The following is a 26,966-nucleotide window of genomic DNA, read 5'->3' on the forward strand; positions in this document are numbered from 1 at the left end:
TCAAATAAGACAAGGACCAAACTAAATAATTTTCATTCCTTTCGAAACTTCAAGGGTGGTCCCGCTTCCTCTTTCCCTGCTGCAAAGCAAGAGGGGAACTTTGCTCAATCCAAGCCAACCTGGAGACCTAACCAGGCTTGGAACAAGGGTAAACAGGCCAAAAAGTCTGCTGCTGCCACTAAGACAGCATGAAGGCATAGCCCCCGATCTGGGACCGGATCAAGTAAGGGGCAGACTTTCTCTCTTTGCTCAGGCCTGGGCAAGAGACGTTCAGGACTCCTGGGCCGTAGAAATTGTAACCCAGGGGTATCTCCTAGATTTCAAAGATTCTCCTCCAAGGGGGAGGTTCCATCTTTCTCAATTGTCTGTAAACCAGACAAAAAGAGAGGCGTTCTTACGCTGTGTAGAAGACCTTTTTACCATGGGAGTGATCTGCCCAGTTCCCAAAACAGAACAGGGGCAAGGTTTCTACTCCAATCTGTTTGTGGTTCCCAAAAAAGAGGGAACCTTCAGACCAAGTCTAGATCTCAAGATCCTAAACCAATTCCTAAGAGTTCCATCCTTCAAGATGGAGACTATTTTACCAATGATTCAGGAGGGTCAATATATGACTACCGTGGATCTAAAGGATGCGTATCTACACATTCCTATCCACAAAGATCATCACCAGTTCCTCAGGTTTGCCTTTCTGGACAGGCATTACCATTTTGTGGGTCTTCCCTTCAGGTTGGCCACCGCGTCAAGAATCTTCACAAAGGTGCTAGGGTCCCTTCTGGCGGTCCTAAGGCAGAGGGGCATAGCAGTGGCGCCTTATCTAGACGACATCTTAATTCAAGCGTCGACTTTCCACCTTGCCAAGTCTCACACGGACTTAGTGTTGGCCTTTCTAAGATCTCATGGGTGGAAGGTGAACGTGAAAAAGAGTTCTCTTCTTCCTCTCACAAGAGTTCCATTCCTGGGAACTCTGATAGATTCAGTGGACATGAAAATATTTCTGACGGGGGTCAGGAAATCAAAGATTTTAACCACCTGCCGGGCTCTTCATTCCATTCCTCGGCCATCAGTAGCTCAGTGTATGGAGGTAATCGGACTTATGGTAGCGGCAATGGACATAGTTCCGTTTGCTTGCTTGCATCTCAGACCACTGCAACTATGCATGCTCAAACAGTGGAATGGGGATTATGCAGATTTATCTCCTCAGATAAATGTGGATCAAGAGACCAGAGACTCTCTTCTTTGGTGGTTGTCACAGGATCACCTGTCCAGGGGAATATGTTTCCGCAGGCCAGCGTGGGTTATTGTGATGACGGACGCCAGCCTACTGGGCTGGGGTGCAGTCTGGAATTCCCTGAAAGCACAGGGTTTGTGGACTCAGGAGGAGGCCCTCCTACCGATAAATATTGTGGAATTAAGAGTGATATTCAATGCACTTCAGGCGTGGCCTCAGCTGGCTTCGGCTGGATTCATCAGGTTTCAGTCGGACAACATCACGACTGTAGCTTATATCAATCATCAGGGGGGAACAAGGAGTTCCTTGGCGATGATAAAAGTTTCCAGGATAATCCGATGGGCAGAGACTCACTCTTGCCATCTATCAGCGATCTATATCCCAGGAGTGGAGAACTGGGAGGCAGATTTTCTAAGTCGTCAGACTTTTCATCCGGGGGAGTGGGAGCTCCATCCGGAGGTGTTTGCTCAACTGGTTCAGCTATGGGGCACACCAGAATTGGATCTGATGGCGTCTAGTCAGAACGCCAAACTTCCTTGTTACGGATCCAGGTCAAGGGATCCTCAGGCAGTACTGATAGATGCTCTAGCAGTACCCTGGTCGTTCAACCTGGCTTATGTGTTTCCACCATTCCCTCTCCTTCCTCGTCTGATTGCCAGAATCAAACAGGAGAGAGCTTTGGTGATTTTGATAGCGCCTGCGTGGCCACGCAGGACTTGGTATGCAGACCTGGTGGACATGTCATCTCTGCCACCATGGACTCTGCCACTGAGACGGGACCTTTTTATTCAAGGTCCATTCAAGCATCCAAATCTAATTTCTCTGCAACTGACTGCTTGGAGATTGAAGCTTGATTTTATCAAAGCAGGGTTTCTCTGAGTCGGTCATAGATACTTTGATTCAGGCTCGAAAGCCTGTCACCAGGAAGATCTATCATAAGATATGGCATAAATATCTTTTTTGGTGTGAATCCAAAGGCTACTCATGGAGTAAGATCAGGATTCCTAGGATTTTGTCTTCTCTCCAAGAAGGATTGGAGAAGGGATTGTCCACTAGTTCCCTAAAGGGACAGATATCTGCTTTGTCTATTCTGTTGCACAAGCGTCTGGCAGATGTCCCAGACGTTCAGGCTTTTTGTCAGGCTTTAGTTAGAATTAAGCCTGTGTTTAAACCTGTTGCTCCACCATAGAGTCTCAATTTAGTTCTTAAAGATCTTCAGGGGGTTCCGTTTGAACCCATGCTTTCCATAGATATTAAGCTTCTATCTTGGAAAATTCTGTTTCTAGTTGCTATCTCTTCAGCTCGAAGAGTTTCTGAACTATCTGCATTTAATGTGACTCGCCTTATCTTGTTTTCCATGCTGATAAGGTGGTTTTGCGTACCAAACCTGGGTTCCTCCCTAAGGTTGTTTCTAACAGGAATATCAATCGGGAAATTGTTGTTCCTTCTCTGTGTCCTAATCCTTCTTCTAAGAAGGACCGTCTATTGGACTTGGACGTGGTTCGTGCCTTGAAGTTTTATTTGCAGGCAACCAAAGATTTTCGCCAATCATCTTCTTTGTTTGTTATCTATGCTGGAAAGCGTAGAGGTCAAAAGGCTACGGCTACCTCTCTTTCCTTTTGGCTGAAAAGCATCATCCGTTTGGCTTATGAGACTGCTGGACATCAGCCTCCTGAAAGAATTACAGCTCACTCCACTTGAGCGGTGGCTTCCACATGGGCTTTTAAAAATGATGCTTCTGTTGAACAGATTTGTAAGGCTGTGACTTGTTCTTCGCTTTATACCTTTTCCAAATTTTACAAATTTGATACTTTTGCTTCTTCGGAGGCTATTTTTGGGAGAAATGTTTTGCAAGCAGTGGTTGGTATTGGTATCCCACAAGTTAGGATGAATCCGTGGACTCGGTACATCTTGCAAAAGAAAACAGAATTTATGCTTACCTGATTTCTTTCTTTTGCGATGTCCCGAGTCCATGGCCCGCCCTGTCTTTTCAAGACAGACAGTATTTTTTTATGTAAACTTCAGTCACCTCTGCACCTTATAGTTTCTCCTTTTCTTCCTTGGCCTTCGGTCGAATGACTGGGGGGTGGAATTAAGGGGGGAGCTATATAGACAGCTCTGCTGTGGTGCTCTCTTTGCTACTTCCTGCCAGGAAGGACAATATCCCACAAGTAAGGATGAAACCGTGGACTTGGTACATCGCAAAAGAAAGAAATTTATCAGGTAAGCATAAATTGTGTTTTTCTAAACGTCAAGAAATATTAAATTTGGAAATTAAAAATGATTCTGAAATAAATATTTCCTTATTATATACTGTCTGGCAGTCAGAAAGAGATTATCTCATATTAATGTGGTTAATGAACCTCAAATACATCATTTGGATACTTGGTTTGAAATAAATGCCTTGATATGTCATTATGTTTGGGAAGTGAGAGGGAGCTTTGCGTTTGAAAATACTGATTGCAGTTAGCACTTTGGGAGTTTTAAATATCAGTCAATGTCCCGCGATGGTGTACGATAGGTAGAATAATCTGCAGAAATCATGGGTAATTTGTTGTCTTATTAAAACAGCACACTCTGTTTGATCTTTCTGTCTGTAGTCAATAGATAAATCCTCATTACTTTCGCTCTCCTTATTGCCTTAAAACCAAAATTAAAGAATAATCAGACGATTTAAACAACAATCAAGCAACGCAAGAAGTCAAATAATGTGCTTCCTTATTCAATCATTCCAAAATCATTATTTCTAAGTAGTGTTTTAGCAAACATGTTGTCGGAATATTGTTTGTTAAATGTGTCATATGCACTGTAAAATAGTGTGTAATTAACCATAGCCCTGCACATTTATAGTAGTTACTCACATGTTCATTGTGTTAAAAGGACACTTCCTAATAATCCTCATTATTTTATCACTCAGCAGGTACTACCTATATTTGCATTAATTTAAATTCACATTTAAACAGCTCTTGCTTTCAGGTAAGGTGTGTGTGTATGTGTGTATATTTATACAGTATTTATATATTTAGATCGATAGATATATATATAGACACACACACACACACACACATATATATATATATATATATATATATATATATATGTGTGTGTGTGTATATGTATGTGTGTATATATATATATATATATATATACACTATGTATATATTAATATATTTAGATCGATAGATAGATATATATATAGACACACACACACACACACACATATATATATATATATATATATATATATATGTGTGTGTGTGTATATGTATGTGTATATATATATATATATATATATATACACTATGTATATATTAATATATTTAGATCGATAGATAGATATATATATAGACACACACACACATATATATATATATATATATATATATATATATGTGTGTGTGTGTCTCTCTCTCTCTCTCTCTCTCTATATATATATATATATATATATATATATATGTTCACGTAAAGTTAGAAATTGGGTAGTCCTGGCTGTGGGTAAAGCCCAAAATAAGATCATACTTTGTAACTTACCCGGTTAATCCTAGGATTACCCAAATGCTTCTGGATTAAGCTAATAAAATCATTAATTGTGCTTTACCCGGGTAATGCTATAAAACACACCAACAGTAAATTAAACATTTTTATTTTTCATATTTAAACATTTTTATTCTTTATGTTTTCTACCATGTTTTTTACAACAGGAAGTTAAACTTTTTTGTGTTCTTGGATAGACCGGACAGTCTGTCGCACACGCAAGCATTCTGTTCGAGAAACTTCAAGAGCACGCTGTGGGGGGTGGGACCCATGGTTAGGTTCCCAGAGGCGGTTGCGACGCCCGAGGCTCTGATTAAAACAGAACTCTCTGTTGCATATCTGCCCTCAGCTGTTAATGCCTTGATGCACTACCAATCAGATAAGATCATGCATTAACAGCCAAGGGCAGATACGCTCCAGAGAGTTCTGTTCTAATAAGAGCCTTGGGCGCCACAACTGCCTCTGGGAGCCTAACCATGGGTCCCACCCCCCACAACGTACTTTAAAGGTTCTCAGACAGACCGGACTCTTATCTGACGGACATTTATTTGTCACATTATTATCTGTTGCACACACATTCTGTCCAAGAACCTTTAAAAGCACCTTGTGGTGGGTGGGACCCATGGTTAGGTTCCCAGAGGTGGTTGCGGCGCCCTAAGCTCTGATTAGAGCAGAACTATCTGGAACGAATCTGCCCTTGGCCGTTAATGCATGATCTTATCTGATTGGCTGTGCATCCAGTGACCTCACAGAGACACGGACCAATCAGATCATGCATGAATGGCTGTGGGCAGATACGCTCCAGAGAGTTCTGTTCCAATCAGAGCCTCAGGCACCGCAACTGCCTCTAGGAACCTAATCATGGCTCCCACCCCCCACAATGTGCTTTTAATGTTTCTTGGACAGAATGTGTGTGCGACAGACAGTCCGGTCTATCCAAGAACACAATAACACAAAAATGTTTAATTTCCTGTTGTTGTAAAAAAAACATGGAAGAAGACATATGAAAAATAAAAATGTTTCATGAATTAAAATGTTTCATGTTGTTGTTGTAAAAATGTTTAATTTCCTGTTGTTGTAAAAAAAACATTGTAAGAAACCTAAGTGTTTACTGTTGTGTTTTCCTAGCATTACCCGCGTAAAGCCCAATGTATGATTTTATGAGCTTTATCCAGAATCATTTGGGTAATCCCAGGATTACTCGGGTAATGTCCAAAGTATGATCTTATTTGGGGCTTTACCCAAAACCACTGGGTAATCCTAGGTTTACCCAATTTCTGACGCTACCCGTATATATATATATATTTATATATATACACTCATATTTATATGAATGCACATACATACAATGTATAAATTAATATATATATATATAAATAAAGCCTGACCGTTGTTTTCAATCACAGACTGAAAATGCATATTGAGATGCAGTGAGCAGAATTTTCATTTTATGATTTATTTTATTTTTCTTTCAGATTGTAAACCAGCTGAAACCATCTAAAAGTGGCTCAAAGATACCGTACACTTCTCAGAATATTTCAGTAGCACCTGCCCCTTCATATCCGTCAGCAGAACCTGAGTTTATCAATCAACGTATGAATCTGCTCACTTGTTAGTTAAAGGGACGTGACACCCAAAATATTTATTTCGTGATTCAGATAGAGAATACAATTTTAAACAACTTTCCAATTTACTTCTATTTAATTTGCTTCATTCTTCAGATATATCCTTTGTTGAAGAAATAGCAATGCACATGGGTGAGCCAATCACACAAGGTATCTATGTGCAGCCACCAATCAGCAGCTACTGAGCCTATTTAGATATGCTTTTCAACAAACAACATCAACAGAATAAAGGAAATTAGCTAATAGAAGTAAATTGAAAAGTTGTTTAAAATCGCATGCTCTTTCTAAATCATGAAAGAAAAAAATTGGGTTTAATGACCCTTTAAATATCACATTCTGTGGCATTTACGCACTTTATGTAAAGCAAAGGGGAAAGACTTGGCTGTTATTTCTACATCATATATAATAGATCAAACATGAATTCATCTACTCATTTTATTGCCTTAGTGTTAGAAAATCAGATCTTTATTATATATCACTTCAAATTGATTTATACAAAGAATGCAGATTTCATCGCTGATTTTCATACAGTAACAATGGACCACTATAAAAGAATAGACATGCAGCATAGGAAAACCATATATACTGTACACTCCCCCAGCAATAGCAGCATTATGCAAACACTAGAAACACCAATGTAGTCTGTTCTGTATTGGAAAACAGATCTTTATGACCCATAGACATATCACAAAACAAATTCTTGCATTTATGGGAATCATTAGTATTTATATGCTAGTGAGTATATCCTCAATCATAGTTTTCAATCATTCTAATGCAAAAAACACATTCTCTAAGTTGTTAAAGCATGTCATTTATGTGGTGGTGAGCCTACATAAATTAGTTTATCCTCCTCAAACAGGTTAAACACATAGGTAAAGTTGCAAGCATTGTTACTCCCTAGCAGAAAACAGCCCAACACCGGTGAAGTAACGCGGCTGCTTGGCCACATTCTGCATTCTGATATAAATATACAGTATACACTAATTACATATAACTCCATGTAACAGACACTACTATACAGAATATGTACAGCTACTGATATAAATATACAGTATACACTAACTGTCATATAACTGCATGTAATATACACTACTATACAGAATATGTACAGACTGATATAAATATACAGTATACACTAATTGTCATATAACTGCATGTAATAGACACTACTATACAGAATATGTACGGATACTGATATAAATATACAGTATACACTAATTGTCATATAACTGCATGTAATAGACACTACTATACAGAATATGTACAGATACTGATATAAATATACTGTATACACTAATTACATATAACTGCATGTAATAGACATTACTATACAGAATATATACAGATACTGATATAAATATACAGTATATACTAATTGTCATATAACTGCATGTAATAGACAGTACTATACAGAATATGTACAGATACTGATATAAATATACAGTATACACTAATTGTCATATAACTGCATGTAATAGACACTACTATACAGAATATGTACAGATACTGATATAAATATACAGTATATACTAATTGTCATATAACTGCATGTAATAGACACTACTATACAGAATATGTACAGATACTGATATAAATATACAGTATATACTAATTGTCATATAACTGCATGTAATAGACACTACTATACAGAATATGTACAGATACTGATATAAATATACAGTATACACTAATTGTCATATAACTGCATGTAATAGACACTACTATACAGAATATGTACAGCTACTGATATAAATATACAGTATACACTAATTGTCATATAACTCCATGTAATTGACACTACTATACAGAATATGTACAGATACTGATATAAATATACAGTATACACTAATTGTCATATAACTGCATGTAATAGACACTACTATACAGAATATGTACAGATACTGATATAAATATACAGTATATACTAATTGTCATATAACTGCATGTAATAGACACTACTATACATAATATGTACAGATACTGATATAAATATACAGTATACACTAATTGTCATATAACTGCATGTAACATACACTACTATACAGGATATGTACATATACTGATATAAATATACAGTATACACTAATTGTCATATAACTGCATGTAATATACCCTACTATACAGAATATGTACAGATACTGATATAAATATACAGTATACACTAATTGTCATATAACTGCATGTAATAGACACTACTATACAGAATATGTACAGATACTGATATAAATATACAGTATATACTAATTGTCATATAACTGCATGTAATAGACACTACTATACAGAATATGTACAGATACTGATATAAATATACAGTATATACTAATTTCATATAACTGCATGTAATAGACACTACTATACAGAATATGTACAGATACTGATATAAATATACAGTATACACTGTCATATAACTGCATGTAATAGACACTACTATACAGAATATGTACAGATACTGATATAAATATACAGTGTACACTGATTGTCATATAATAGCATGTAACAGACACTATTATACAGAATATGTACAGATACTGATATAAATATACAGTATACACTAATTGTCATATAACTGCATGTAACAGACACTATTATACAGAATATGTACAGATACTGATATAAATATACAGTATACACTAATTGTCATATAACTGCATGTAACAGACACTATTATACAGAATATGTACAGATACTGATATAAATATACAGTATACACTAATTGTCATATAACTGCATGTAACAGACACTATTATACAGAATATGTACAGATACTGATATAAATATACAGTATACACTAATTGTCATATAACTGCATGTAATAGACACTACTATACAGAATATGTACAGATACTGATATAAATATACAGTATACACTAATTGTCATATAACTGTATGTAATAGACACTACTATACAGAATATGTACAGATACTGATATAAATATACAGTATATACTAATTACATATAACTGCATGTAACAGACACTACTATACAGAATATGTACTGATACTGATATAAATATACAATATACACTAATTGTCATATAACTGCATGTAATAGACACTACTATACAGAATATGTACAGATACTGATATAAATATACAGTATACACTAATTACATATAACTGCATGTAATAGACCCTACTATACAGAATATGTACAGATACTGATATAAATATACAGTATACACTAATTGTCATATAACTGCATGTAATAGACACTACTATACAGAATATGTACAGATACTGATATAAATATGCAGTATACACTAATTGTCATATAACTGCATGTAATAGACACTACTATACAGAATATGTACAGATACTGATATAAATATACAGTATACACTAATTGTCATATAACTGCATGTAATAGACACTACTATACAGAATATGTACAGATACTGATATAAATATACAGTATACACTAATTGTCATATAGCTGCATGTAATAGACACTACTATACAGAATATGTACAGATACTGATATAAATATACAGTATACACTAATTGTCATATAACTGCATGTAATAGACACTACTATACAGAATATGTACAGACACTGATATAAATATACAGTATACACTAATTGTCATATAACTGCATGTAATAGACACTACTATACAGAATATGTACAGATACTGATATAAATATACAGTATACACTAATTGTCATTTAACTGCATGTAATAGACACTACTATACAGAATATGTACAGTACTGATATAAATATACAGTATACACGAATTGTCATATAACTGTATGTAATAGACACTACTATACAGAATATGTACAGATACTGATATAAATATACAGTATACACTAATTGTCATATAACTGCATGTAATAGACACTACTATACAGAATATGTACAGATACTGATATAAATATACAGTATACACTAATTGTCATATAACTGCATGTAATAGACACTACTATACAGAATATGTACAGTACTGATATAAATATACAGTATACACTAATTGTCATATAACTGCATGTAATAGACACTACTATACAGAATATGTACAGATACTGATATAAATATACAGTATACACTAATTGTCATATAACTACATGTAATATACACTACTATACAGAATATGTACAGATACTGATATAAATATACAGTATACACTAATTGTCATATAACTGCATGTAATAGACACTACTATACAGAATATGTACAGATACTGATATAAATATACAGTATACACTAATTGTCATATAACTGTATGTAATAGACACTACTATACAGAATATGTACAGATACTGATATAAATATACAGTATACACTAATTGTCATATAACTGCATGTAATAGACACTACTATACAGAATATGTACAGATACTGATATAAATATACAGTATACACTAATTGTCATATAACTGCATGTAACAGACACTACTATACAGAATATGTACAGATACTGATATAAATATACAGTATACACTAATTACATATAACTGCATGTAATAGACACTACTATACAGAATATGTACTGATATAAATATACAGTATACACTAATTGTCATATAACTGCATGTAATAGACACTACTATACAGAATATGTACAGATACTGATATAAATATACAGTATACACTAATTGTCATATAACTGCATGTAATAGACACTACTATACAGAATATGTACAGATACTGATATAAATATACAGTATACACTAATTGTCATATAGCTGCATGTAATAGACACTACTATACAGAATATGTACAGATACTGATATAAATATACAGTATACACTAATTGTCATATAACTGCATGTAATAGACACTACTATACATAATATGTACAGATACTGATATAAATATACAGTATATACTAATTGTCATATAACTGCATGTAATAGACACTACTATACAGAATATGTACAGATACTGATATAAATATACAGTATACAGTAATTACATATAACTGCATGTAATAGACACTACTATACAGAATATGTACAGATACTGATATAAATATACAGTATACACTAATTGTCATATAGCTGCATGTAATAGACACTACTATACAGAATATGTACAGATACTGATATAAATATACAGTATACACTAATTGTCATATAGCTGCATGTAACAGACACTACTATACAGAATATGTACAGATACTGATATAAATATACAGTATACACTAACTGTCATATAACTGCATGTAATAGACACTACTATACAGAATATGTACAGATACTGATATAAATATACAGTATACACTAATTGTCATATAACTGCATGTAATAGACACTACTATACAGAATATGTACAGATACTGATATAAATACATTTTATACACTAATTGTCATATAACTGCATGTAATAGACACTACTATACAGAATATGTACAGATACTGATATAAATATACAGTATACACTAATTGTCATATAACTGCATGTAATAGACACTACTATACAGAATATGTACAGATACTGATATAAATATACAGTATACACTAATTGTCATATAACTGCATGTAATAGACACTACTATACAGAATATGTACAGATACTGATATACCGTAAATATACAGTATATACTAATTGTCATATAACTGCATGTTATAGACACTACTATACAGAATATGTACAGATACTGATATAAATATACAGTATACACTAATTACATATAACAGCATGTAACATACACTACTATACAGAATATGTACAGATACTGATATAAATATACAGTATACACTAATTGTCATATAACTGCATGTAATAGACACTACTATACAGAATATGTACAGATACTGATATAAATATACAGTATACACTAATTATCATATAACTGCATGTAACAGACACTACTATACAGAATATGTACAGATACTGACATAAATATACAGTATACACTAATTGTCATATAACTGCATGTAACAGACACTACTACTGTATACAGAATATGTACAGATACTGATATAAATATACAGTATACACTAATTGTCATATAACTGCATGTAACAGACAGTACTATACAGAATATGTACAGATACTGAGATAAATATACATTATACACTAATTGTCATATAACTGCATGTAACAGACACTACTATACAGAATATGTACAGATACTGATATAAATATACAGTATACACTAATTGTCATATAACTGCATGTAATAGACACTACTATACAGAATATGTACAGATACTGATATAAATATACAGTATACACTAATTGTCATACAGCTGCATGTAATAGACACTACTATACAGAATATGTACAGATACTGATATAAATATACAGTATACACTAATTGTCATATAACTGCATGTAATAGACACTACTATACAGAATATGTACAGATACTGATATAAATATACAGTATATACTAATTGTCATATAACTGCATGTAATAGACACTGCTATACAGAATATGTACAGATACTGATATAAATATACAGTATATAGTAATTGTCATATAACTGCATGTAATAGACACTACTATACAGAATATGTACAGATACTGATATAAATATACAGTATACACTAATTGTCATATAACTGCATGTAATAGACACTGCTATACAGAATATGTACAGATACTGATATAAATATACAGTATACACTAATTGTCATATAACTGCATGTAATAGACACTGCTATACAGAATATGTACAGATACTGATATAAATATACAGTATATAGTAATTGTCATATAACTGCACTTAATAGACACTACTATACAGAATATGTACAGATACTGATATAAATATACAGTATACACTAATTGTCATATAACTGCATGTAATATACACTACTATACAGAATATGTACAGATACTGATATAAATATACAGTATACACTAATTGTCATATAACTGCATGTAATAGACACTACTATACAGAATATGTACAGATACTGATATAAATATACAGTATACACTAATTGTCATATAACTGCATGTAACAGACAATACTATACAGAATATGTACAGATACTGATATAAATATACAGTATACACTAATTGTCATATAACTGCATGTAATAGACACTACTATACAGAATATGTACAGATACTGATATAAATATACAGTATACACTAAATGTCATATAACTGCATGTAATAGACACTACTATACAGAATATGTACAGATACTGATATAAATATACAGTATACACTAATTGTCATATAACTGCATGTAATAGACACTACTATACAGAATATGTACAGATACTGATATAAATATACAGTATGCACTAATTACATATAACTGCATGTAATAGACACTACTATACAGAATATGTACAGATACTGATATAAATATAAAGTATATACTAATTGTCATATAACTGCATGTAATAGACACTACTATACAGAATATGTACAGATACTGATATAAATATACAGTATGCACTAATTACATATAACTGCATGTAATAGACACTACTATACAGAATATGTACAGATACTGATATAAATATACAGTATATACTAATTGTCATATAACTGCATGTAATAGACACTACTATACAGAATATGTACAGATACTGATATAAATATACAGTATACACTAATTGTCATATAGCTGCATGTAATAGACACTACTATACAGAATATGTACAGATACTGATATAAATATACAGTATACACTAATTGTCATATAACTGCATGTAATAGACACTACTATACATAATATGTACAGATACTGATATAAATATACAGTATACACTAATTGTCATGTAACTGCATGTAACAGACACTACTATACAGAATATGTACAGATACTGATATAAATATACAGTATACACTAATTGTCATATAACTGCATGTAATAGACACTACTATACAGAATATGTACAGATACTGATATAAATATACAGTATACACTAATTGTCATATAGCTGCATGTAATAGACACTACTATACAGAATATGTACAGATACTGATATAAATATACAGTATACACTAATTGTCATGTAACTGCATGTAACAGACACTACTATACAGAATATGTACAGATACTGATATAAATATACAGTATACACTAATTGTCATATAACTGCATGTAATAGACACTACTATACAGAATATGTACAGATACTGATATAAATATACAGTATACACTAACTGTCATATAACTGCATGTAATAGACACTACTATACAGAATATGTACAGATACTGATATAAATACATTTTATACACTAATTGTCATATAACTGCATGTAATAGACACTACTATACAGAATATGTACAGATACTGATATACCGTAAATATACAGTATATACTAATTGTCATATAACTGCATGTTATAGACACTACTATACAGAATATGTACAGATACTGATATAAATATACAGTATACACTAATTGTCATATAACTGTATGTAATAGACACTACTATACAGAATATGTACAGATACTGATATAAATATACAGTATACACTAATTGTCATATAACTGCATGTAATAGAAACTACTATACAGAATATGTACAGATACTGATATAAATATACAGTATACACTAATTGTCATATAACTGCATGTAATAGACACTACTATACAGAATATGTACAGATACTGATATAAATATACAGTATACACTAATTGTCATATAACTGCATGTAATAGACACTACTATACAGAATATGTACAGATACTGATATAAATATACAGTATATACTAATTGTCATATAACTGCATGTAATAGACACTACTATACAGAATATGTACAGATACTGACATAAATATACAGTATACACTAATTGTCATATAACTGCATGTAACAGACACTACTACTGTATACAGAATATGTACAGATACTGATATAAATATACAGTATACACTAATTGTCATATAACTGCATGTAACAGACAGTACTATACAGAATATGTACAGATACTGAGATAAATATACAGTATATACTAATTGTCATATAACTGCATGTAATAGACACTACTATACAGAATATGTACAGATACTGATATAAATATACAGTGTACACTAATTGTCATATAACTGCATGTAATAGACACTACTATACAGAATATGTACAGATACTGATATAAATATACAGTATATACTAATTGTCATATAACTGCATGTAACAGACAGTACTATACAGAATATGTACAGATACTGAGATAAATATACAGTATATACTAATTGTCATATAACTGCATGTAATAGACACTACTATACAGAATATGTACAGATACTGATATAAATATACAGTGTACACTAATTGTCATATAACTGCATGTAATAGACACTACTATACAGAATATGTACAGATACTGATATAAATATACAGTATATACTAATTGTCATATAACTGCATGTAATAGACACTGCTATACAGAATATGTACAGATACTGATATAAATATACAGTATATAGTAATTGTCATATAACTGCATGTAATAGACACTGCTATACAGAATATGTACAGATACTGATATAAATATACAGTATACACTAATTGTCATATAACTGCATGTAATAGACACTGCTATACAGAATATGTACAGATACTGATATAAATATACAGTATATAGTAATTGTCATATAACTGCATGTAATAGACACTACTATACAGAATATGTACAGATACTGATATAAATATACAGTATATACTAATTGTCATATAACTGCATGTAATAGACACTACTATACAGAATATGTACAGATACTGATATAAATATACAGTATACACTAAATGTCATATAACTGCATGTAATAGACACTACTATACAGAATATGTACAGATACTGATATAAATATACAGTATACACTAATTGTCACATAACTGCATGTAATAGACACTACTATACAGAATATGTACAGATACTGATATAAATATACAGTATACACTAATTGTCATATAACTGCATGTAACAGACAATACTATACAGAATATGTACAGATACTGATATAAATATACAGTGTACACTAATTGTCATATAACTGCATGTAATAGACACTACTATACAGAATATGTACAGATACTGATATAAATATACAGTATACACTAATTGTCATATAACTGCATGTAATAGACACTACTATACAGAATATGTACAGATACTGACATAAGTATACAGTATACACTAATTGTCATATAACTGCATGTAATAGACACTACTATACAGAATATGTACAGATACTGATATAAATATACAGTATACACTAATTGTCATATAACTGCATGTAACAGACACTACTATACAGAATATGTACAGATACTGATATAAATATACAGTATACACTAATTGTCATATAACTGCATGTAATAGACACTACTATACAGAATATGTACAGATACTGATATAAATATACAGTATACACTAATTACATATAACTGCATGTAACAGACACTACTATACAGAATATGTACAGATACTGATATAAATATACAGTATACATTAATTGTCATATAACTGCATGTAATAGACACTACTATACAGAATATGTACAGATACTGATATAAATATACAGTATACACTAATTGTCATATAACTGCATGTAATAGACACTACTATACAGAATATGTACAGATACTGATATAAATATACAGTATATACTAATTGTCATATAACTGCATGTAATAGACACTACTATACAGAATATGTACAGATACTGATATAAATATACAGTATACACTAATTGTCATATAACTGCATGTAATAGACACTACTATACAGAATATGTACAGATACTGATATAAATATACAGTATACACTAATTGTCATATAACTGCATGTAATAGACACTACTATATAGAGTATGTACAGATACTGATATAAATATACAGTGTATACTAATTGTCATATAACTGCATGTAATAGACACTACTATATAGAGTATGTACAGATACTGATATAAATATACAGTGTATACTAATTGTCATATAACTGCATGTAATAGACACTACTATACAGAATATGTACAGATACTGATATAAATATACAGTATACACTAATTGTCATATAACTGCATGTAATAGACACTACTATACAGAATATGTACAGATAGTGATATAAATATACAGTATACACTAATTGTCATATAACTGCATGTAATAGACACTACTATACAGAATATGTACAGATACTGATATAAATATACAGTGTATACTAATTGTCATATAACTGCATGTAATAGACACTACTATACAGAATATGTACAGATACTGATATAAATATACAGTATACACTAATTGTCATATAACTGCATGTAACAGACACTACTATACAGAATATGTACAGATACTGATATAAATATACAGTATACACTAATTGTCATATAACTGCATGTAATAGACACTACTATACAGAATATGTACAGATACTGATATAAATATACAGTATACACTAATTGTCATATAACTGCATGTAATAGACACTACTATACAGAATATGTACAGACACTGATATAAATATACAGTATACACTAATTGTCATATAACTGCATGTAACAAACACTACTATAAAGAATATGTACAGATAGTGATATAAATATACAGTATATACTAATTGTCATATAACTACATGTAATAGACACTACTATACAGAATATGTACAACTACTGATATAAATATACAGTATACACTAATTACATATAACTGCATGTAATAGACACTACTATACAGAATATGTACAGATACTGATATAAATATACAGTATACACTAATTGTCATATAACTGCATGTAATAGACACTACTATACAGAATATGTACAGATACTGATATAAATATACAGTATACACTAATTGTCATATAACTGCATGTAATAGACACTACTATACAGAATATGTACAGATACTGATATAAATATACAGTATACACTAATTGTCATATAACTGCATGTAATAGACACTACTATACAGAATATGTACAGATACTGATATAAATATACAGTATACACTAATTGTCATATAACTGCATGTAATAGACACTACTATACAGAATATGTACAGATACTGATATAAATATACAGTATACACTAATTGTCATATAACTGCATGTAACAGACACTACTATACAGAATATGTACAGATACTGATATAAATATACAGTATACACTAATTGTCATATAACTGCATGTAATAGACACTACTATACAGAATATGTACAGATACTGATATAAATATACAGTATATACTAATTGTCATATAACTGCATGTAATAGACACTACTATACATAATATGTACAGACACTGATATAAATATACAGTATAAAACCTTTTAAAAACTTACTTAGAAGCTCCCAATTTAGCTCTGTTAAAAAGGTAGCTGGAATACCCACTGCAAGTGGGAAAAACAGACACTCCCCCCCTTCCTCTGCATATGAAAAGACCCTTTACACAAACAGCAAGCTGGAGTAGGTATATGTCAGTATTCTCCTAAAACTTTGGGGCTTGGTTAGTAGTCTGAAAATCAGTGCAATGTTATTTAAAAGTAAGGCTACATAAATGGATCATCTACAAAACATTTATGCAAAGAAAAAGTGTATAATGTCCCTTTAAACCCTTAGTGTGGTTTAAGCACGTAAAAATTTAGGGTCAGTAATGCAACAATTACATTTTCTAATTGAATAGGTTAGCAAGTGTTAGGTTAGGGTACTTTGTTATTTATTTAAATAGTTATTTGCATTGTGGGTTTTGGCGGTTTAAGGGGTTAATAAGTTAATTAGGTTTATTGCAATGTGGGGGTTTAGGGGTTAATAGGGTAAATAGGTTTATTGCAATGTAGGGGTTTTGCGATTTAGGGGTTAATAGGATAATTAGGTATATTCCGATGTGGGTTGTTGACGGTTAAGTGATTAAGGGGTTAATTACTTTATTATTTAACAATGTGGGGGTTTGCGGTGTATGTGTTAATACTTTGTGTAGTAGGGTTTTTTTTTGTTATATTTCGTGCGGGCGGTGTTTTGTTTTTTTAATACTTGATGCGGGCGGTTAGTTGTTGCTTTTGTAATGCTCCGTTTGCCTTCGCTGCATCCCGGTGGATTCCGAAAATGGCAGGGTGGTGAAAGAATCCAACTTCGGTTTCTTTTTTCCTTGCACTGCCAACATTCCATTGAGGATGCGTGCGCAACTGCCGACGGCGACGGACATTTCAAACGCAATTATAGTATAGATATCTGTCACCAAAAGAAATAAATTAGCAAGATCTTTTTTTAATTTATTTTTTTCTAAGCAAGTAAAAGGTATTTATGCAGCGGCTCAATCAGGTTTAATCACATACTTCTTTTGTATTTAGCAAACGTTCCATCACCTTTACCATCTCTTGATCCAGCAACATGTCCAATTATCCCTGGACAGGAAATGACCATTGAAATCTCAAAGGGTCGATCAGGTCTTGGCCTCAGCATTGTTGGGGGAAACGACACACCACTTGTAAGTTTAATTGCATGACATAGTACAATTGTGAAGTCATTAAATTAGCTGGCAGTTGATGATTGTCCAAACCATTCTTAAAGGGATATTAAACAGTATGACATTGTAATATAAAAGGATTAGTTATGTGTAGATAAAAACAACTTTGCAATATACTTTCATTATTTATTTTGCCCCATTTCCCTGTAATTTAGCTCTGAAAAGTATTGGTTTTCTAAACACCACTGAGCTTCTATACTGTAATGGGCGCCACCTTGTTTGAACCTGAAGGACCGTTAAATACAATAGCATTGCAAAATTAACAAGTGCATAATAAAAAGACAAAGCAAGAGCACTTACTCTGAATTTCAAATAAGCAGTAGATTTTTTTTTTCTAACAATTTTATTTTTCTCCGTTTGCAGGCCCCCCCTGTATCATGTGACAGCCTTCAGCCAATCACAGACTAGTATATGCTGTTAACTTGTGCACATGCTCAGTAGGAGCCGGTGCCTCAGATAGTGTGCATATGAAAAGACTGTATAATAATGCAAGTAAATTGAAAATTGTGCATGTTCTATCTGAGTCATGAAAGTTTAATTTTGACTTTAGTGTCCCTTTAAGTTTGCCCTTATCTCTCCCTCCTGCGGGAGACATTTAGGGACAGATATAAAACATGCAATGAAAGAGACTGAGCAAACAAGTGTGTGTTAAACAGGATTATCTGAAAAAAGATTCTGCTCTGTCTTGTTTCCATAAACTGAGATAAATAGAAAACTAGTTCAGACACAAGGCGGTATTTATTACTTTATAGAAACTAGGCCTTTACACTTTTTTTGTTTTTAATATTTAAACAACTCATATTGTAAAACATATACATCTACATACTAGGGATGTTAAATGGATGTTAAACAAAACAATTTTTGGCTCTGCATCACTTTCACCAACTATTAAGACGCAATCTCACAACTTTCCCACCAATACACAATCCGGGGTATGCGGCAGATCCGTGCTCTACAGAAGCTGGTTGTGACCATTTTTAAATTGTGTCCCACATTCTTAATAGGCCTCTAGGTTATCCTCTCATAGGCACTAGTACACTGACAGTGAGGTAGTAGCCAGGATCCCTACATGACGCAGTTTATTTTGTAATGCCACATGCATCACCACACTTGCTTAACAACATTTAGCCTTAAGCCAGTTGTTAAAGGGCGATTAAACCCAAAACATTTCTTTTATGATCTAGATAGAGGATACAATTTTAAACAACATTCCAATTTACTTCTATTACCTAATTTGCTGCAATCTTTAGATATCCTTTGTTAAAGAAATATCAATGCACATTGGTGAGCCAATCACATGAGGCATCTATGTGCAGCCACCTATCAGAAGATACTGAGCCTATCTAGATATACTTTTCAGGAAAGAATATCAAGAGAATGAAGCAAATTAGATAATAGAAGTAAATTAGAAAGTTGTTTAAAATGGTATTCTCTATCTGAATCATGAAAGAAAAAAATTGGGTTTAATGTCCCTTTAATGTGATATTAATACAATGTGGTTACAAATGTAGAAATGTTTTGATGATATTAAAATATTTTTGAAGAGATGCTAAATATGATTTGGCTTAACTTTTACCTTTTTTCTTTTTTTAAATAAAAATCCTGAAAATGCACTTGGAATATACCATGAAACATTCTGTGTTACAGTTACAGAGCTTCATGATTTTGAGACTACAATTAAATTATTCAATATCTAGTTCAGATTTTAGCCAGCATGTTAATTAATAATGTTTTTTGGAAGATGTTTTCCAAGGAATTCTCTATGGAACGTTTTTTAACACTTGACATTTTTTTTGGCATCCTGCCAGATGCAATCAAGCCAATTGCTCATGGTGTAGAAGAGTTATGTTTGTGTAATTCGGGATACGTGATCATTTTATGATGCTACAGGTTAATTAGCTTATATACTGTTTCATTTCATTTGCTTAGGAAGCAATAGTTATACATGAAGTTTATGAAGAAGGGGCTGCAGCAAAAGATGGAAGACTTTGGGCAGGAGACCAGATTCTAGAGGTATGTTGGTTAAAAAAAAGTCTGTATCCTTGATATCTTAATGCAATGAAAAAAACGAAGTATATTGTAATCTAAGAAAGAAATGTATAAGGGACGTGCAGTCATTGGAGGCAGTGATATGGGGGGGGGGGATAATTAATGGAGAGAGGCCGTGAGTTTGTATATAGCATAAACCAATTCTAATTAAACTAGATAAGCTGAGATGTGTGTGGGACATTAGGATCTCAAGTTTAAATGATATTTCTCCAACATAGGTGTGTCCGGTCCACGGCGTCATCCTTACTTGTGGGATATTCTCTTCCCCAACAGGAAATGGCAAAGAGCCCAGCAAAGCTGGTCACATGATCCCTCCTAGGCTCCGCCTACCCCAGTCATTCTCTTTGCCGTTGTACAGGCAACATCTCCACGGAGATGGCTTAGAGTTTTTTAGTGTTTAACTGTAGTTTTTATTATTCAATCAAGAGTTTGTTATTTTAAAATAGTGCTGGTATGTACTATTTACTCAGAAACAGAAAAGAGATGAAGATTTCTGTTTGTATGAGGAAAATGATTTTAGCACCGTAACTAAAATCCATGGCTGTTCCACACAGGACTGTTGAGAGCAATTAACTTCAGTTGGGGGAACAGTGTGCAGTCTCTTGCTGCTTGAGGTATGACACATTCTAACAAGACGATGTAATGCTGGAAGCTGTCATTTTTCCCTATGGGATCCGGTAAGCCATGTTTATTACGATGGTAAATAAGGGCTTCATAAGGGCTTATTAAGATTGTAGACTTTTCTGGGCTAAATCGATTCATTTTTAAAAACATATTTAGCCTTGAGGAATCATTTTATCTGGGTATATTGATATTATAATATCGGCAGGCACTGTATTAGACACCTTATTTCTCTGGGGCTTTCCCAAAGCATAAGCAGAGCCTCATTTTCGCGCCGGTGTGGCGCACTTGTTTTTGAGAGGCATGGCATGCAGTCGCATGTGAGAGGAGCTCTGATACTTAGAAAAGGCTTTCTGAAGGCGTCATTTGGTATCGTATTCCCCTTTGGGTTTGGTTGGGTCTCAGCAAAGCAGATACCAGGGACTGTAAAGGGGTTAAAGTGTTAAAACGGCTCCGGTTCCGTTATTTTAAGGGTTAAAGCTTCCAAATTTGGTGTGCAATACTTTTAAGGCTTTAAGACACTGTGGTGAAAATTTGGTGAATTTTGTACAATTCCTTCATGTTTTTTCGCAATTGCAGTAATAAAGTGTGTTCAGTTTAAAATTTAAAGTGACAGTAACGGTTTTATTTTAAAACGTTTTTTGTACTTTATTATCAAGTTTATGCCTGTTTAACATGTCTGAACTACCAGATAGACTGTGTTCTGAATGTGGGGAAGCCAGAATTCCTGTTCATTTAAATAAATGTGATTTATGTGATAATGACAATGATGCCCAAGATGATTCCTCAAGTGAGGGGAGTAAGCATGGTACTGCATCATTCCCTCCTTCGTCTACACGAGTCTTGCCCACTCAGGAGGCCCCTAGTACATCTAGCGCGCCAATACTCCTTACTATGCAACAATTAACGGCTGTAATGGATAATTCTGTCAAAAACATTTTAGCCAAAATGAACCCTTGTCAGCGTAAGCGTGGCTGCTCTGTTTTAGTTACTGAAGAGCATGACGACGCTGATATTAATATCTCTGAAGGGCCCCTAACCCAATCTGAGGGGGCCAGGGAGGTTTTGTCTGAGGGAGAAATTACTGATTCAGGGAACATTTCTCAACAGGCTGAACCTGATGTAATTGCATTTAAATTTAAGTTGGAACATCTCCGCATTCTGCTTAAGGAGGTATTATCCACTCTGGATGATTGTGAAAAGTTGGTCATCCCAGAGAAACTATGTAAAATGGACAAGTTCCTAGAGGTGCCGGAGCTCCCAGAAGCTTTTCCTATACCCAAGCGGGTGGCGGACATTGTTAATAAAGAATGGGAAAGGCCCGGTATTCCTTTCGTCCCTCCCCCCATATTTAAAAAATTGTTTCCTATGGTCGACCCCAGAAAGGACTTATGGCAGACAGTCCCCAAGGTCGAGGGAGCGGTTTCTACTTTAAACAAACGCACCACTATACCCATAGAGGATAGTTGTGCTTTCAAAGATCCTATGGATAAAAAATTAGAAGGTTTGCTTAAAAAGATGTTTGTTCAGCAGGGTTACCTTCTACAACCAATCTCATGCATTGTCCCTGTCACTACAGCCGCATGTTTCTGGTTTGATGAGCTGATAAAGGCGCTCGATAGTGATTCTCCTCCTTATGAGGAGATTATGGACAGAATCAATGCTCTCAAATTGGCTAATTCTTTCACCCTAGACGCCACTTTGCAATTGGCTAGGTTAGCGGCTAAGAATTCTGGGTTTGCTATTGTGGCGCGCAGAGCGCTTTGGTTGAAATCTTGGTCGGCTGATGCGTCTTCCAAGAACAAGCTACTAAACATTCCTTTCAAGGGGAAAACGCTGTTTGGCCCTGACTTGAAAGAGATTATCTCGGATATCACTGGGGGTAAGGGCCACGCCCTTCCTCAGGATCGGCCTTTCAAGGCGAAAAATAGAGGGAGTGATTCATCCTGTTCCAATAAGAGAACAAGGGATGGGGTTCTACTCCAATCTGTTCAAGGGAACGTTCAGACCAATCTTAGATCTCAAGATCTTAAACAAGTTTCTCAAGGTTCCATCTTTCAAGATGGAAACCATTCGAACTATTCTTCCTTCCATCCAGGAGGGTCAATTCATGACCACGGTGGATTTAAAGGATGCGTATCTACATATTCCTATCCACAAGGAACATCATCGGTTCCTAAGGTTTGCATTCCTGGACAAACATTACCAGTTCGTGGCGCTTCCTTTCGGATTAGCCACTGCTCCAAGGATTTTCACAAAGGTACTAGGGTCCCTTCTAGCGGTGCTAAGACCAAGGGGCATTGCAGTAGTACCTTACCTGGACGACATTCTGATTCAAGCGTCGTCCCTTCCTCAAGCAAAGGCTCACACGGACATTGTCCTGGCCTTTCTCAGATCTCACGGCTGGAAAGTGAACGTGGAAAAGAGTTCTCTATCCCCGTCAACAAGGGTTCCCTTCTTGGGAACAATTATAGACTCCTTAGAAATGAGGATCTTTCTAACAGAGGCCAGAAAAACAAAACTTCTAGACTCTTGTCGGATACTTCATTCCGTTCCTCTTCCTTCCATAGCTCAGTGCATGGAAGTGATCGGGTTGATGGTAGCGGCGATGGACATAGTTCCTTTTGCGCGCATTCATCTAAGACCATTACAACTGTGCATGCTCAGTCAGTGGAATGGGGACTATACAGACTTGTCTCCGAAGATACAAGTAAATCAGAGGACCAGAGACTCACTCCGTTGGTGGCTGTCCCTGGACAATCTGTCTCAAGGGATGACGTTCCGCAGACCAGAGTGGGTCATTGTCACGACCGACGCCAGTCTGATGGGCTGGGGCGCGGTCTGGGGATCCCTGAAAGCTCAGGGTCTTTGGTCTCGGGAAGAATCTCTTCTACCGATAAATATTCTGGAACTGAGAGCGATATTCAATGCTCTCAAGGCCTGGCCTCGGCTAGCGAGGACCAAGTTCATACGGTTTCAATCAGACAACATGACAACTGTTGCGTACATCAACCATCAGGGGGGAACAAGGAGTTCCCTAGCGATGGAAGAAGTGACCAAAATCATTCTATGGGCGGAGTCTCACTCCTGCCACCTGTCTGCTATCCACATCCCAGGAGTGGAAAATTGGGAAGCGGATTTTCTGAGTCGTCAGACATTGCATCCGGGGGAGTGGGAACTCCATCCGGAAATCTTTGCCCAAGTCACTCACCTGTGGGGCATTCCAGACATGGATCTGATGGCCTCTCGTCAGAACTTCAAAGTTCCTTGCTACGGGGCCAGATCCAGGGATCCCAAGGCGGCTCTAGTGGATGCACTAGTAGCACCTTGGACCTTCAAACTAGCTTATGTGTTCCCGCCATTTCCTCTCATCCCCAGGCTGGTAGCCAGGATCAATCAGGAGAGGGCGTCGGTGATCTTGATAGCTCCTGCGTGGCCACGCAGGACTTGGTATGCAGATCTGGTGAATATGTCATCGGCTCCACCTTGGAAGCTACCTTTGAGACGAGACCTTCTTGTTCAGGGTCCGTTCGAACATCCGAATCTGGTTTCACTCCGCTGACTGCTTGGAGATTGAACGCTTGATTTTATCGAAGCGAGGATTCTCAGATTCTGTTATCGATACTCTTGTTCAGGCCAGAAAGCCTGTAACTAGAAAGATTTACCACAAAATTTGGAAAAAATATAATCTGTTGGTGTGAATCTAAAGGATTCCCTTGGGACAAGTTTAAGATTCCTAGGATTCTATCCTTCCTTCAAGAAGGATTGGAAAAAGGATTATCTGCAAGTTCCCTGAAGGGACAGATTTCTGCCTTGTCGGTATTACTTCACAAAAAGCTGGCAGCTGTGCCAGATGTTCAAGCCTTTGTTCAGGCTCTGGTTAGAATCAAGCCTGTTTACAAACCTTTGACTCCTCCTTGGAGTCTCAATTTAGTTCTTTCAGTTCTTCAGGGGGTTCCGTTTGAACCCTTACATTCCGTTGAATTAAGTTATTATCTTGGAAAGTTTTGTTTTTAGTTGCGATTTCTTCTGCTAGAAGAGTCTCAGAATTATCTGCTCTGCAGTGTTCTCCTCCTTATCTGGTGTTCCATGCAGATAAGGTGGTTTTACGTACTAAACCTGGTTTTCTTCCAAAAGTTGTTTCTAACAAAAACATTAACCAGGAGATTATCGTACCTTCTCTGTGTCCGAAACCAGTTTCAAAGAAGGAACGTTTGTTGCACAATTTGGATGTTGTTCGCGCTCTAAAATTCTATTTAGATGCTACAAAGGATTTAGACAAACATCTTCCTTGTTTGTTGTTTATTCAGGTAAAAGGAGAGGTCAAAAAGCAACTTCTACCTCTCTCTCTTTTTGGATTAAAAGCATCATCAGATTGGCTTACGAGACTGCCGGACGGCAGCCTCCCGAAAGAATCACAGCTCATTCCACTAGGGCTGTGGCTTCCACATGGGCCTTCAAGAACGAGCTTCTGTTGATCAGATATGTAGGGCAGCGACTTGGTCTTCACTGCACACTT

General features: G+C 34.6%; 1 protein-coding gene across 1 annotated transcript in view; it reads left to right on the forward strand.

Moving 5' to 3' along the window:
* The window catches only part of PATJ (PATJ crumbs cell polarity complex component), a gene marked incomplete in the record, with an annotated part of 974,742 nt that overhangs the window by 842,774 nt on the left and 105,002 nt on the right, over window positions 1-26,966 (forward strand). The window contains 3 exon segments of the mRNA XM_053693647.1: window positions 6,238-6,355; window positions 19,602-19,738; window positions 21,707-21,790. Coding sequence (XP_053549622.1) covers window positions 6,238-6,355; window positions 19,602-19,738; window positions 21,707-21,790 — 339 coding nt within the window.

The sequence above is a fragment of the Bombina bombina genome, chromosome 10 (genome assembly GCF_027579735.1).
Source record: "Bombina bombina isolate aBomBom1 chromosome 10, aBomBom1.pri, whole genome shotgun sequence".
Classification (NCBI taxonomy): domain Eukaryota; kingdom Metazoa; phylum Chordata; class Amphibia; order Anura; family Bombinatoridae; genus Bombina; species Bombina bombina.